Source organism: Sus scrofa, chromosome 9, assembly GCF_000003025.6.
Source record: "Sus scrofa isolate TJ Tabasco breed Duroc chromosome 9, Sscrofa11.1, whole genome shotgun sequence".
Taxonomy (NCBI): Eukaryota; Metazoa; Chordata; class Mammalia; order Artiodactyla; family Suidae; genus Sus; species Sus scrofa.
The window spans coordinates 9,543,427-9,556,170 of NC_010451.4; the positions used below are offsets into that span (position 1 = coordinate 9,543,427).

The following is a 12,744-nucleotide window of genomic DNA, read 5'->3' on the forward strand; positions in this document are numbered from 1 at the left end:
CCTCCAAGTTCAGGGAGAAGGGGGCATCAGGCAGAGGGAGCAGTGAGCTTCAGAGGACACCTGCTAGGGCTGGAGAGGAAAAGCGGGGTCCCCCTGCTCCAGGCCATGAAGAGAGGGGCCTGGAGGACTCTGGAGCCCGCAGCCTGTTCAAGGACCCCAGGGACTCCCCGGGTCTCCTGCCCCAAGGTCACAAAGGCCTTCCTCCCCGGAGCCAAAGCCTGTCACTCTGCTCTCTCTGCCCCCTCCCCTGCCCGGGGGGCTCTGGGACCACACGCCACTCCTCTTGGCCCCAGCACGGCCCCCAGGGATGTGATGACAAGCTTGCTGGGAATTTTCCCCCGGGCGACACATCCCAATGTCTTCACCTGGAATGGGCCTCGTAAGGTTCCCAGGGCCGTTCTCCTGCCTGTCACCCTCTTCGGTCTCACTTGGGTTTGTCCCTGTCCCTCTTTAATCTTTACCCTCTCTGGGCCTCACCGTCCACATTTGTAAGACAGGGGTCATTCTGGGCCTGTGATCTTCAAATAGCAGGAAGAGGCAGGAAGATCGGGGCTCTTCTAATGAGAGCTAAGGTTCTTAGGGTCCCAACCGGGGGTAACCCCCCCCCAACCCTGCTGTCAAGGGGATATTTAGCAGTGTCTAAAAACTTTTTTTTTTTTTTTAATTTTATGGCCACCCCTGTGGCATATGGAAGTTCCCAAGCCAGGGATTGCATCTGAGCGGCAGCTGTGACCTATGCCACAGCTGCAGCAATGCCAACCAAATCCTTCAACCCACTGCAGTGGGCCAGGGATCTAACCTGCACCTCCAAAGTGACCTGAGCTGCTGCAGTCAGGTGGAGCCAGACTGTCCAGCTTCGAACCCAGGCTCCTCGTTCTACCAGCTCTGTGATCTGGGGGAAGTTCCTTAACCTCTCTGTGCCGTGTCCTCCTCCGAAAAGCAGGGGTAACCATACAGCAGCTCCCCTCAGTGCTGGGCGTACAAAAGGCCTTCTGAGGAGCGGTGGCCACGGTCATCCTCCTCGCCCTCAGGACACGGTCCCTGCTTCTGACCTCACTCCTTCCCACCACCGCCTCTCACGTGCTGCTCCGCCGACGAGGGAAGCAGCTGCTTGATGAGCGTTTGCGAAAAGCCACGCATGCCCTCTTCTTGGCCCCAGCCCCTCTGGAGACCTGAAGGCTATTTATTCCTGGGCAGCCTCGACACGCCGGGCTCCGGAAGGGGCCAGGCCAGCCCCGCCTCCCCCCTCCCCTCTGGCCTCCAGGGACTCACCCACGGGGTCCACAAGGTCGATGTGGTCCACGAAGTCCCTCTTTCCCAGGTAGACGGTGAGCTGGGAGGGAAAGGCACAGGGCACGTTAGCAGCTGTGGGCCCCTGCCCTGGAGGAAACCCTGGGAGCTGCCCCCGAAACCCCTGGACCCATCCCTAACTCGCATCCAAATCCCAAGTGGACTTGGACCCGAGCCCTTGTCCTAATACTAGCAAGTCCTTGTACTATTTGCAAAGCATCTGTTCTTCCCAAAACCCTGACAAGATGTTGGTGTTCCCATGTTGCAGATGAGGACACTGAGGCCCGGGGGGGTTGTCACCAAGCACCACTGGGGGCGGAGGGGCGGCCGCAAAGGAATCTGCCGATTGGGAGTGCTTGGCGCTTCTCAAAGGACAGGAGGTGGCCGGGGGCGCACCCAGAGCAGGGCCAGGGCACCGAGAGGGGGTGCTCTGAACACTGAGCTCCAAGCCCCTCATTGCTCCTCGCCCCTGTGTGGTCTGCAGGGAGCCACTTGAAGGAGGATTCATTTTCCGAGGCAGCGAGCCATGTCTCACTCGGTGGCCAGCCTTCAGAGAAGGCACTCCAGAGCTAGAGTCCAGAGTGTCACCCTGGATACTTCCTACTCCTCTGCACCCCCTAAACCCCGACAAGTCTCCCCCCATCACATTTCTCAGTCCCCACGACCAGCCTTGCCTGGCCCCTGGCTGGGCTGCTGCCTGGGCGCCCCCCCCCCCCCGACTTCAGATGTGTCTCCGCTCCTGAGCCAGACTGGTCGTCCGAAGATGTACATCTAACCATGGGAGTCTGGCCTGAAAACCCCCTGGTGCTTCCTCAAGGCCCAGAGGTAAAATGACACGTGAGTCCCATTCCAAACGCCGCTAGCTCGGATGGGTTGGGAGGGGCGGCCTGGGGCCAGGGGTGGGGGGTAGGGGGGCTAAGAAGGAAGCCAAGATGGAAATCGGCTCAGCAGGGAGGGCAAACAGTGACTGGTGACGCCTGCTGTGGGCACAGAAGGGAAATGCAGGCCCACACAGGCTGCCACCCACCAGCCCAGGCCAGGAGTCCAAGCCCCAAGCCCGGCCCCCTCCCCACCTCAACTCCCACGCCCTCTGCCTCCCCCAGGCACCCAGACTCCCTGTGAGTTCACGAGTTCACATCTAGAAAGCCCCTTCCAGCCCGCCTTGCCTGGAAACGCATCCCTCCTCAGCCAGCCCTCCCCACCCACCCAGCTGGGTCGCAGCCTCCCTCTATCTGACACCTGCCTCTTCACATGGATGCCATCAGCTTCCGTGTCTGCCTCCCCCCGGCTGTCAGGGGCCCAGGCTGTGCCTCATTTATCTCAGTATGCCCGGCCCCCATCCCCACCGGCTCAGCCTAGACCTGACACAGAATGATGCCAGTAATATCTGCTTGCTGAGCTCAGAGGGAGGCAGGATGGAGCTGGGGCTGTCGAGAAGGAGGGCAGGGCGGGCCCTGGCAGCTGCCCGGATAACAGGGCTCCGAAGAGGGGCTCCAGGGGCCGCTCACACCAGAGGAAATCAGTTCTCCTGAGGCCCTTGGCACTTGTTCCGATTACTGCACTCACGGTCCAGCCTCTGGGAGAGGCCATGTCTCCCCACACCCAGGCAGGGGCCCCCTAAAGTCCTGGGGGGCTGTACCACCGCCCTCGGAAGGAAGTGTGCTGGGAGGGCCCCTCCCGCTGTAGTCAAGGCTCCTGAGGACAGAGCTGTGTCTCCCCCTCGGATGCCTCCGGGTGTTGGGGGTCCTGCATGGGCAGCAGAGATGCCTGAGAGGACCGGGGTGCGGGGGGGGGGAGCTGGGGCGCGGGTGCTGCAGACTCACCTTTCCATTGGGGCTCGCCTTCTTGAACACCCTGGGGAGAGAAAGAGCAGGAGGGCCTGGTGAGCACATCCTGCCCAGGAAAAGGCTCCTGCAGGCCGTCCCTCAGCAGGACGAAGAACCAGGGACCCAGAGTGACTTGCCAGCACCATCCAAGCGCTGGGAGCCGGACCCGTGCCTGGCACGATCAGCTCTCACCATCTCTGAGGCGCCCCCCACCCAAGCGGCCGTGCTCGCCTTTGCAGCTCCCCTGGGCCCCGAGACAGCCCCTCGGTCTAGTCTTCATTCAGCAGGCAGAGGGGGTCCCTCCAAGGCAGGTCAGACCGTGGGCTCGTTTGCTCCATCCTCCCCGGGGCGCAGCCAGCCGCCACCTTCGCCTCCGGGCATCACCTCCCTCCGCTCCCCCTATCCTGCAGCCTCCACCAGGCCGGGCAGTTCCCTCCCAGGCACGATTGCTGTCCCCGCACCATCCCCTTGCCCAGCCCTGGGCCTTATGTGACGGGGGCTTCTCGGCACCTCCAGGGCTCCCAATCCTCTCTGCTCTGCGTTCCCTTTTCCCGGCACTTGCTCTTCCCAAGCTACTACCTAAATGACCCGCTAACTGCGTTTCGCCTGCCTTCTCTGCTAACGTCAGCGCATGAGGGCAGGGATGCTTGTCTCTCTTGTCCGCTGATAGGTCCCAAGCTCCTAGAATGGTGCTCCTAGTAGGTGTTGAATAGATCTGTGCTAATGAAAGGCAGGTAGCCAGCACTCAATAGCCAGAAGTTGAGAGGGTGAATAACAAATGAGTGAAGGGAACAGCAGAGAAATCGAGGCCAGGATGGGAGGGGACGTGCCCGTGGCCGCAGAGCGGAGCACCGGCTGCGGAACCAGGCAGAGGCGTGTGTGGTCCCTGACTCCCGCGAAGTGCTCCCTCTGCCTTCTGGAGCAAGCTGAGGTCCCCTGGAGCCTGAGGCCCCTCACCTATTCCCCAACATCCAGCCCGGAACTGCTCAGAGCAGTGCTGGGAGACAGAAGAAAGGGAGAGACAGAGCCCCAGAAACAAGAGACAGTGTTGGAGGAGGGAGGGAGCGGGGAGGGACACTGCCCTGGAGGGGTCATGAAAGATGGAATGAGTGATGATTAAACAAACCAAAAAGAGGAGTTCCCATCATGGCTCAGTGGTTAACGAACCTGACCAGCATCCACATGGACACAGGTTCGAACCCTGGCCTCGCTCAGTGGGTTAAGGATCCGGCATTGCCGTGAGCTGTGGTGTAGGTCGCAGACGCAGCTCAGATCCTGCGTTGCTGTGGCTGTGGCGTAGGCCGGAGGGGCTGCAGCTCTGATTCAACCCCTAGCCTGGGAACTCCATATGCCACGGGTGTGGCCCTAAAAGACAAAAATAAATAAATAAATAAATAATAAACCAAAAAGAGAGGGAGAGAGAAAGTGTTACAAACAGAAAGAGATGGGCAGACACAGAGCGACAGAGCTCACGTGTGCTGAGAGGATCCAGGCAGCTCAAAACCTGGAGGAGCAGGAGGCCCAGCAGCATCCAGCACAACAAGGCAGGGTGAGGCCCACAGTGTCACATTGACAGCTGGTCTCCCCAGAGGGGACAGGGGTGCTGGTCCTGTGCTGCCTCCATAGCCCCCCCATCACCCCCACCCCTTAATTTGGGGGCCCCAGGGACCACTGATGGGTCTGAGCTTGGCTGGCAAACAGGGACTTATCACCTTCCTCACCCCACCCCCAACTCTCTGAGGAGTTCTGGGCTTGTCTCCTCCTCATAAATATTTATCCGTGTTTGGAGTGTAAAGATGCCACAGTCAGCTGGGGTATAATAATTGCTAAACTGAGAAAAAAATTACAGATCATATGACTCGAACCAGCAGCTCCCAAGCTAAGGCTGGACCTGCAGAGGAGACCAGAGAAGGAACAGACCACAGGGCCTCTGAGGCTTCCAGAAGCCTGCCTACCTCTCTGGAGCCTCGGGTCTGAGGGAAAGAGAGGCCACAAAAGCCCAAGGCCACAAGTAACTGAGTCAGGAGAAGCTATTCCAGGGACCTCTGAGAGGGACTAGGGGGACCCTGACCACGGGAGGCAGCCGGAGGCCAGCTGAGAGGAGTGACAGTCGGGGAGGGAAAAAGAGAAGAAGGAACTAACATTTTAAAAAAGAAGGAACTAGAACTAGCATTGGTTGAGTGCCCAGTGAGTTCTTTCTCATCACAGCACTGTGAAATGGGCATTAGAACCCTCACTTTATAGACAGTGAACTTGACATTCAGAGAGATGTGGTGATTTGCCCAGGAATACACAGCAACCAAGGGGCTAATAAGTCAGGATTCAGACCCAGTTCTGTCTGTCTGCCTCCAGAGGCTGGGCTTTTACATCCAACCCTGCTGCGCTTTCCCAAAGCAGGTGTTTTTATCAACATCAAGAATAACAGAAAAGAGGGCAAGTGAGGGCAGGAGGCGGGAGGAAAGGAGGAAGAAAGGGTGATTAAGGGGTGAGAAGGAGCGTGAGGGTGAGGAGAGGCAGGAGGCACAGCCGGCCCAGGGGTGGGGACGGACCTCTGCCAAGTCAATCAGCCCCCGGGGCCACCTCCGCAGGAAGCTGGTCGCTGGCTGGCGGCTTCCTCGAACAGCAGCAGCAGCAGCTGCCCGTGCCCTCCAGCCTTGTACGCCCTTGTCAGGTCTCTAAGTGTTTTTCCAGCACTGGGGTTGATGCTTCAACAATCCCATTTCAGAGATGAGAAAACTGAGGCTCAAAGAGGTGAACTGTGGCTGCCTTCTCCCGAGCTCACATCCTTTCCACTCTGTCCCACAGCCACACCATCCCCAAAACAACTCCAGTGGCTTCCTGACCCCAGGGCTGTCAGAAGAAGGCTCCTGTAAGGGTGCATCCAGTTCACCGGGACCCCTACCTGTGCGACACCTCATTCATAGACAGCTTCTGCCAGTCCCCGCTGAAGAGCAGGCACAATCATGCAAGACTGAGGTCAGAGCCAAATTTCTAGACCGTGGGATGGCTGGGTTTGCTTCACCCCCGAGTCCCATCTGTGCCCTCCAAGCCTGATCCTCAAGCCAAAGCCGGGCCCCATACAAGAAATACTGGTAGAGTTCTAGCTGATTAAGACTCACTGGAGACAAGGAACAGAAACCCATCAAGAAAAGAAGGAGGGGGTATGATAAGGAGGCAAAAATCTCACGGGAAGGATATGTAGCCAGGACGCACGGGGGCTGGAGCCAGGAACAGGGAAGCCATCAGCCTCTTAGGCGGCCGCTCTCTCTCTCCACCTCTCCCCCTGGGGCTGCATGTTCTCCAGGCTGCACTGCTCTCGGTGTGGCTGCTCCATTGCCTCTGTGGACCAACTCTCTCTGCTTACTCAGGGCTTTTCTGCTCCTCCATCGTTTGGGCTTGCGTGTGGTTCTCACTCCGACCCTGTTTCTATTCTGCCTCTGCTCAGCTTCCCACTGTTAACTGGTTGAATGGCCCAATTCCAAATTCCCAGGAGAGGAACGGGATTGGTCAGCTCCGGTCAGGTGTCCCATGCCTGGGCCAATCAGCTATGCCCAGGGTGTGTCATGGGGTCCATGAGGCCTGGGCAGAGGAGGGTCTGTTCAGCAGTGTTTTTCAAACCAGGGGCCACGACCCATTAGTTGACAATGAAATCAACCTATAGACTTGCCATCAGCTCTTTGGTGGTGGCGCTGTTTTTTAGTGGAAGAGAGCAGAAGACATAAGCATAAGGAGCAGCTAGCAAGGATATAGTAGATATTATATTTACCAACATTCCACTCCCCTCGAAGGCTGGGCAGATGGATGCATCAAGTTTTTCTAGTCCTATGAACTTAGACATGCCTATGCAGCTTGCTCTGGCCAAGGAAATATGAGCAGACCCGCCATATGCCACTTCCGGGCAGAAGCAATTCAGGGCTGCGTGATATCCCATGCCATTTCTATGAGTTTTCTACAGAGGCTGTAACAAAGATCACAACTTAGTGGCTTAAACCAGCTTAAATTACTCTCTCAGTACGTTCAAAATGTACCTCACTAGGTTAAAATCAAGATGTGGGCATTCCTACATTCCTGTCTGGAGGCTCCAGGGGGAAATCTGGTTCTGTGCCCTTTCCACCCACATTCCATGTCTCCAGGTCTCTTCCTCCATCTTCAAAGCCAGCAATGAGAAGTTGGGTTCTTGGCGTGTCTGTCGGGGCTCAGCGGAAACAAATCTGACTAGCATGCATGAGGACGCAGGTTCGACCCCTGGCCTCACTCAGTGGGTTAAAGACCCGGCATTGCCGTGAGCTGTGGTGTAGGTCACAGACGAGGCTCAGATCTGGCATTGCTGTGCCTGTAGTGTAGGCTGGCAGCTGTAGCTCTGATTGGACCCCTAGTCTGGGAACCTCCATATGCCACAGGTGCGGCCCTAAAAATATTAAAAACAAACAAAGAAGTGGTTCTTATCACATGGGACTGCTCTGACCTCCTCTTGCCTCCTTCTTCCACTTTTAAAGACCCATATGAGTACCTACAGCTCTCTATTTTAAGATCAACTGATTTTAGCAACCTTAATTCTATCTGCAATGTAATTCCCCTCTGCCATGTGATACGAGAGTTTCAAAGGTTCCAAGAATTAGGATGTAGATGTTGCTGGGGAGGAGGAAGCATTCTTCCTCCTACCACACCCCCTTTCCTCTTTCCCTGAAACCAGCAGTGATCTGGATGGGGGGGCCTCCAGAGACTTAAAGCCCAGAGATGCTCTCCGGCTGGATGATCGGGAGATGGGGCAGCCTGAGAGAGGAAGTAAGTTCTTAAAGCACTAGGATCTGGGGTTTGTTTGTCACTGCAGGAGACCAGCTTCTGCGGGCTGATACAAAAAAAGTCAGCATTATTTAGTCAAACTCTGTTTCAGGTGAACTGAAAATTTGTCAGGCTGCAAATTTTTAAATGGTCCCAATCCACTATTTCAGAGAACGTGCCTAAAACAAACGTGCTCTATTAGGGACTGTACAGCCTGTTGAATCCTATTTTCTGATTCTGCTGCTTTTCTGTGAGCCGTCAATCCTCCCAATGTCTATTTGTGCCTGTGGGGAGAGGCCGGCCTCATGTGGGACCCAGGACAGAGTACCTTCCTCGGGAGATTACCAACAAGCAAGAGTTTATAATTCTGTATAGTACTGAAATTAAGCTTGCCTCTCTCATGACACAGGGAAATGCCTATGAGAGAATATTAAGCAGAATAAATCAGGAATCAAAACAGTATGTTTAGCAGGAGCTCAACTCTATATGCAACAAATACTCAAAAGAAAGAACAAAAAGACAACGTTAAGACGGCAATTCTCCTCAAACTGATCTACAAATTTAATGTCATCTCTACCAAAATCACAACTGGATTTTTGCATTAGTTGACAGGTCAAAAAAAAAAAAAAAAAAAAAAACCACCTGACAGGCCAATCCTAAAATTCATATGGAAATGCAATAGCCGAAACAATCTTGAAAAAAAAGGAACAAAGCTGGAGGACTCAGACTTCCCAAATTCAAAACTTGCCACAAAGCTACAGCAGTCAAGTGTGTGTGATACTGGCATAAGGACAGACACAGAGATCAAGGGAACAGAACTGAGAGGCCAGAAATAACCCCATATATTTATGGTCAACTGATATTTGACAAGGGAACCAAGACAAGTCAATGGGGATAAAATAATCTTTTAACAAATGATGCTTAGGCAACTGGATATTCACATGCAAAAGAATGAAGCTGGACCTCCCTCCCTCATGCCTTATACAAAAATTGACTTAAAATGTAACAAAGATCTAAATGTAAGAGCTACAACTATAAAACTCTCCGGAGAAAACTTAAATGTAAATCTACACGACCTTGGATAAGGCGATGGTTTCTTAGATATACGACACCGAAAGCACAAATGACTAAAGAAAAAGTAGATAAATTACACTTCATCAGCATTAAAAACTTTGGAGCCTCAAAGGGTACCATCAAGAAAGGGCAAAGACAATCACAGGATGGAGCAAATATTTTCAAATTCTATATCTAATAAGAGCCTCGTATCCAGGATGTACGAAGGAACTATTCAACAACAAATAAGCAAATAACTCAATTAAAAACAGCTGCCTTGTGGTGCAGTGGGTTACAGATCCAGTGTTGTCACTGCAGCAGCCTGTGGCGCAGGGTTGATCTCTGGCCCCAGAACTTCCACATGCTGAGGGTGTGGCCAAAAAAAAAAAAAAAACAACACAAGACAATGGATGTAAACAGACAATGTCTCCAAAGAAGACATATGAGTGGCCAATAAGCACATGAAAATATATTTGGCATCATTAGTCACGGAGGAAATGCAAATTGAAGCCACAGCGAGATACTTCACACCCACTAGCGTAGCTGGGGTTAGTAGATACGGACTATTACCCACAGAACGGATACATAACAAAGTCACTGCAGAGCACAGGGAACTATATTCAAGACCCCGGGATAAGTCATAACGGAAAAGAATACATATACATGTATAGCTGACTCGCCTCACTGTACAGCAGAAATTTACACACTGGAGATCAACTATAATAATAATAATAAAAGAAGGACAAGAACAAGGGCCACTGAGGATGTGGAGAAACAGGAACCTGCTCATACATTGCTGGTGGCCGTGTAAAGTGGTGCGACCACCTTGGAAAATGCCTGATGATTCCTCTTAACATCAAACATAAAGTTAACATATGACCTAGCAATTCCAGCCCTAGGTAGACCCAAGAGAACTGAAAAGGATGCCCACACAAAAACTTATACACAAATGTTCACAGTGGCATTATTCATAACAGCCGTAAAAGGTGGGAAGAAAACAAACATCCATCAACCGATGAATATATATTTTTAGATGTGGCATAAACACACAACGGAATATTATTCAGTCATTAAGGGCGAAACAGGACTAATTCATGCTGCAACATGGGCGAACCTTGAAAACATGTTAGGTAAAAGAAGCCAGACACAAAAAGCCGTATATTGTTGGGTTCCATGTATGTGAAATGTCCAGAATAGGCAACTACGTGGAGACAGACAGCAGGGTAGTGGTTGCCAGGAGCTGGCGGGAGCTGGCGGGAGGCAGAAATGGGAAGTGATCGCTAAGGGGCAGGAGTTTCTTTTTTGGGTGATGAAAATGCTTTGCAACTAGGCAGTGGTGATGGTTATGCAACCTTGTGACTCTACTAAAAACCACTCAATTTTACACGGAAATTGTGAGTACTAGGGTACGTAAAGAATACCTCAATTTTTAAAACAAAACCTAAAAACAAACCTGAAAAAATGAATGAAAGGAAAGGAAATGTAACTAAATATTAACAGAGCTTGAAGGAGACTCTGTCCACCCACCCACTCACTCCTCCGTGTATGCCTTATTTTTCCGTGTTGTGCAGTGAGCACAACGTACTCCATGAAGACCCCAGGGCTTCCCCGACAAGACAGGTCTCACGTCTCGGTGAAAAAATATTGTAAATGAAAGAGAGAAAACATGCATCCTATGACTCTGAATCCTTTGATGTTAGACTCTTTGATTCCGTGATTTTACAATCCAGAGTCCACGGCTCTACAATCTTCAGATCCCTCCCCGGACCTGCGGTGTCAGCTGTTAGAATTGCTGCGCTGTGTCTTCTGCTCCCTCTCTCTTTCCCCAGGGAGCCTACCCCGATGCCCCCCAAGCTGGATGAGATGCCCCACAACTCCCACACTCAGCATGTCCCCGGTCACAGCACTTCCTGCACGTCGTAAAGGTCTGTCTACTCACCCTCTGCTTCCCTTACGTAACTTACACGAGGGTAGAGCTCTTATTTCTGTGATTGACACTGGATCCCCGGGGCACAGCGTGGTGCCTGGGCCACAGTGGGTGCTCAGGAAATAAATGCGGGTGGGGTGGAATGCTGCTGAACGAATGCCCGAAGAGAGAACTGGTCAAGAGTGAGGATGGATGAAGGTTCAAAAGATGATGGTGATGATTTGGTGAGTGGACTCCAGGGATTTTTTCTTCTGTCTATACTTCGCTTTGGCTGTCAGGATCAATAAGCACCGGGCTTAGGAAATGCTTCATAGGGGCAAGGTCCCAGCCACTATCGGGCTGAGCCAGGCATACAGCCGATACACCCAAAGGGGCCTCTGCTCAGCTTCGACCCATGACTCTCCCATTTATCACTCACTTACCTGGTAAACATTCACACAGTTCCTATCACTGCCAGGCTCTGCGGGCACTAAGACGAACAATTCATGGCCCCTGCTGACAAATGACCATGGCACAGCCAAGTTAGAGATACCCACCAGCCACAATGGCCACTGCGCAGTGAGCAGTCCCTAAAAGCCAGGTGCTGTGCAGAGAACGTCACACACATCAAGATATTATATTATTCCCTCTAAACATTCCCAGTTTTCCAAGGAGAAACCTGGGATTCAGAGCCCCTAAATAAAGTCTCAAAGCCAGTATCAGAAAACTCATCCAGGAGGGAAATCCCATGAAAGGCCACCTACGGGAAATCATTTAGCCAAGTATGCCCTACACGACATCAGAAAACTCATCCTGGAGAGATGACCCATGAATGCAGATTTATACCAGTGAAGTGAGAGCGCACTGGCGACGATTCACGGCTTTGTGAGCGTGAGAGAATTCCCGTCAAAGAAGGATGCTATGAATACCGTGAATGTGGCGTGACCTCCAGATACTAATTTCAATCAACAACGGAAAACTCATCCGGGAGAGAAACCAGGTGCCAGTTACTGCTCTAAGTGTGTCATAAACATGACCGCCTTTGTTTCTCTAGCAACACTTAAGACGGTACTATTATCATCCCCATTTTGCAGATGAGGGAACTGAGGCATGGAGAGTCTAAGTCATTTGCCCAAGGTCACAACAGCTGGTAAGGTGCAGAGCTAGATACCGGAACCCAGGCAGTGTCTCTCCAGAGACCACGCTTTCAGCTACTCACAATACTGCCCTGTTGTGGGACCGTGCTATTCTGTCTGGTGGGGGAGGGAGGGGGGCCGTCAGGAAAGGCTTCCGGGGCAGGGGGAGGTGGCATTGAGCGGATCTTGAAGAACACACAGAGGTGCAGAAGCCAAAACACTCTGCAGCTGGAAGCTTGGGGAGGGCAACCGAGTCCACTGGGGGAGTCTGGGAGATAGTGGGCAACCCCAAGTACATCCCAAGTGCCCCGAGGAGCACCGGGGGGGAGGGCGGGCCACGGATGACCTCCATGCACCAGGCCCTGGGCGAGATGTAAGGGTCTCAGACGCCAGGCTGAGCAACTGGACCATAGCCAGAAAGCAATGGGCAGCCATGGGCCCTCGGGCGGCAGGAGAATGGCTGGGACTGTGTCTTGGACACAGAGATGCCCATAACTCTATACCTTTCCCCACCCCTGCCCCACAGCACTCACGGCCCGGCTGGGTAGAGTAGAGACCTGAAAGGGGGCATTCACCCTCAGATACACCCGCCCTACATTCTGACCCACTTTCCTGGGTGTGAGAACAGCCATCAGGGAGCAGGGAGGCGTGAGGAGCAGGTGGCTGTGGCAGCAAAGAGGTTTCTAGGGCCCTTATCACACTCTCCCTGGTAGCAGAGTTATTTGTGTACAGGCGTCTCTGCTCTGCCAGA

General features: G+C 53.1%; 1 protein-coding gene across 9 annotated transcripts in view; it reads right to left on the minus strand.

Annotated features, from left to right (window-relative positions):
- The window catches only part of ARRB1 (arrestin beta 1), an 80,503-nt gene that overhangs the window by 26,483 nt on the left and 41,276 nt on the right, over positions 1 to 12,744 (minus strand). For 4 of the 9 annotated variants that reach the window (XM_021062515.1, XM_003357198.4, XM_021062516.1 and 1 more), the window contains exons 2-3: positions 3,114 to 3,144; positions 1,273 to 1,333 (exon numbers count right to left, since the gene is read on the minus strand). In XM_021062515.1, coding sequence (XP_020918174.1) covers positions 1,273 to 1,333; positions 3,114 to 3,144 — 92 coding nt within the window. Of the gene's footprint in view, positions 1 to 1,272; positions 1,334 to 3,113; positions 3,145 to 6,018; positions 6,256 to 6,303; positions 6,774 to 6,882; positions 7,370 to 12,744 lie in introns of those variants that run through there. The other 5 variants (XM_013979141.2, XM_013979140.2, XM_021062517.1 and 2 more) reach the window with 5 other exon arrangements.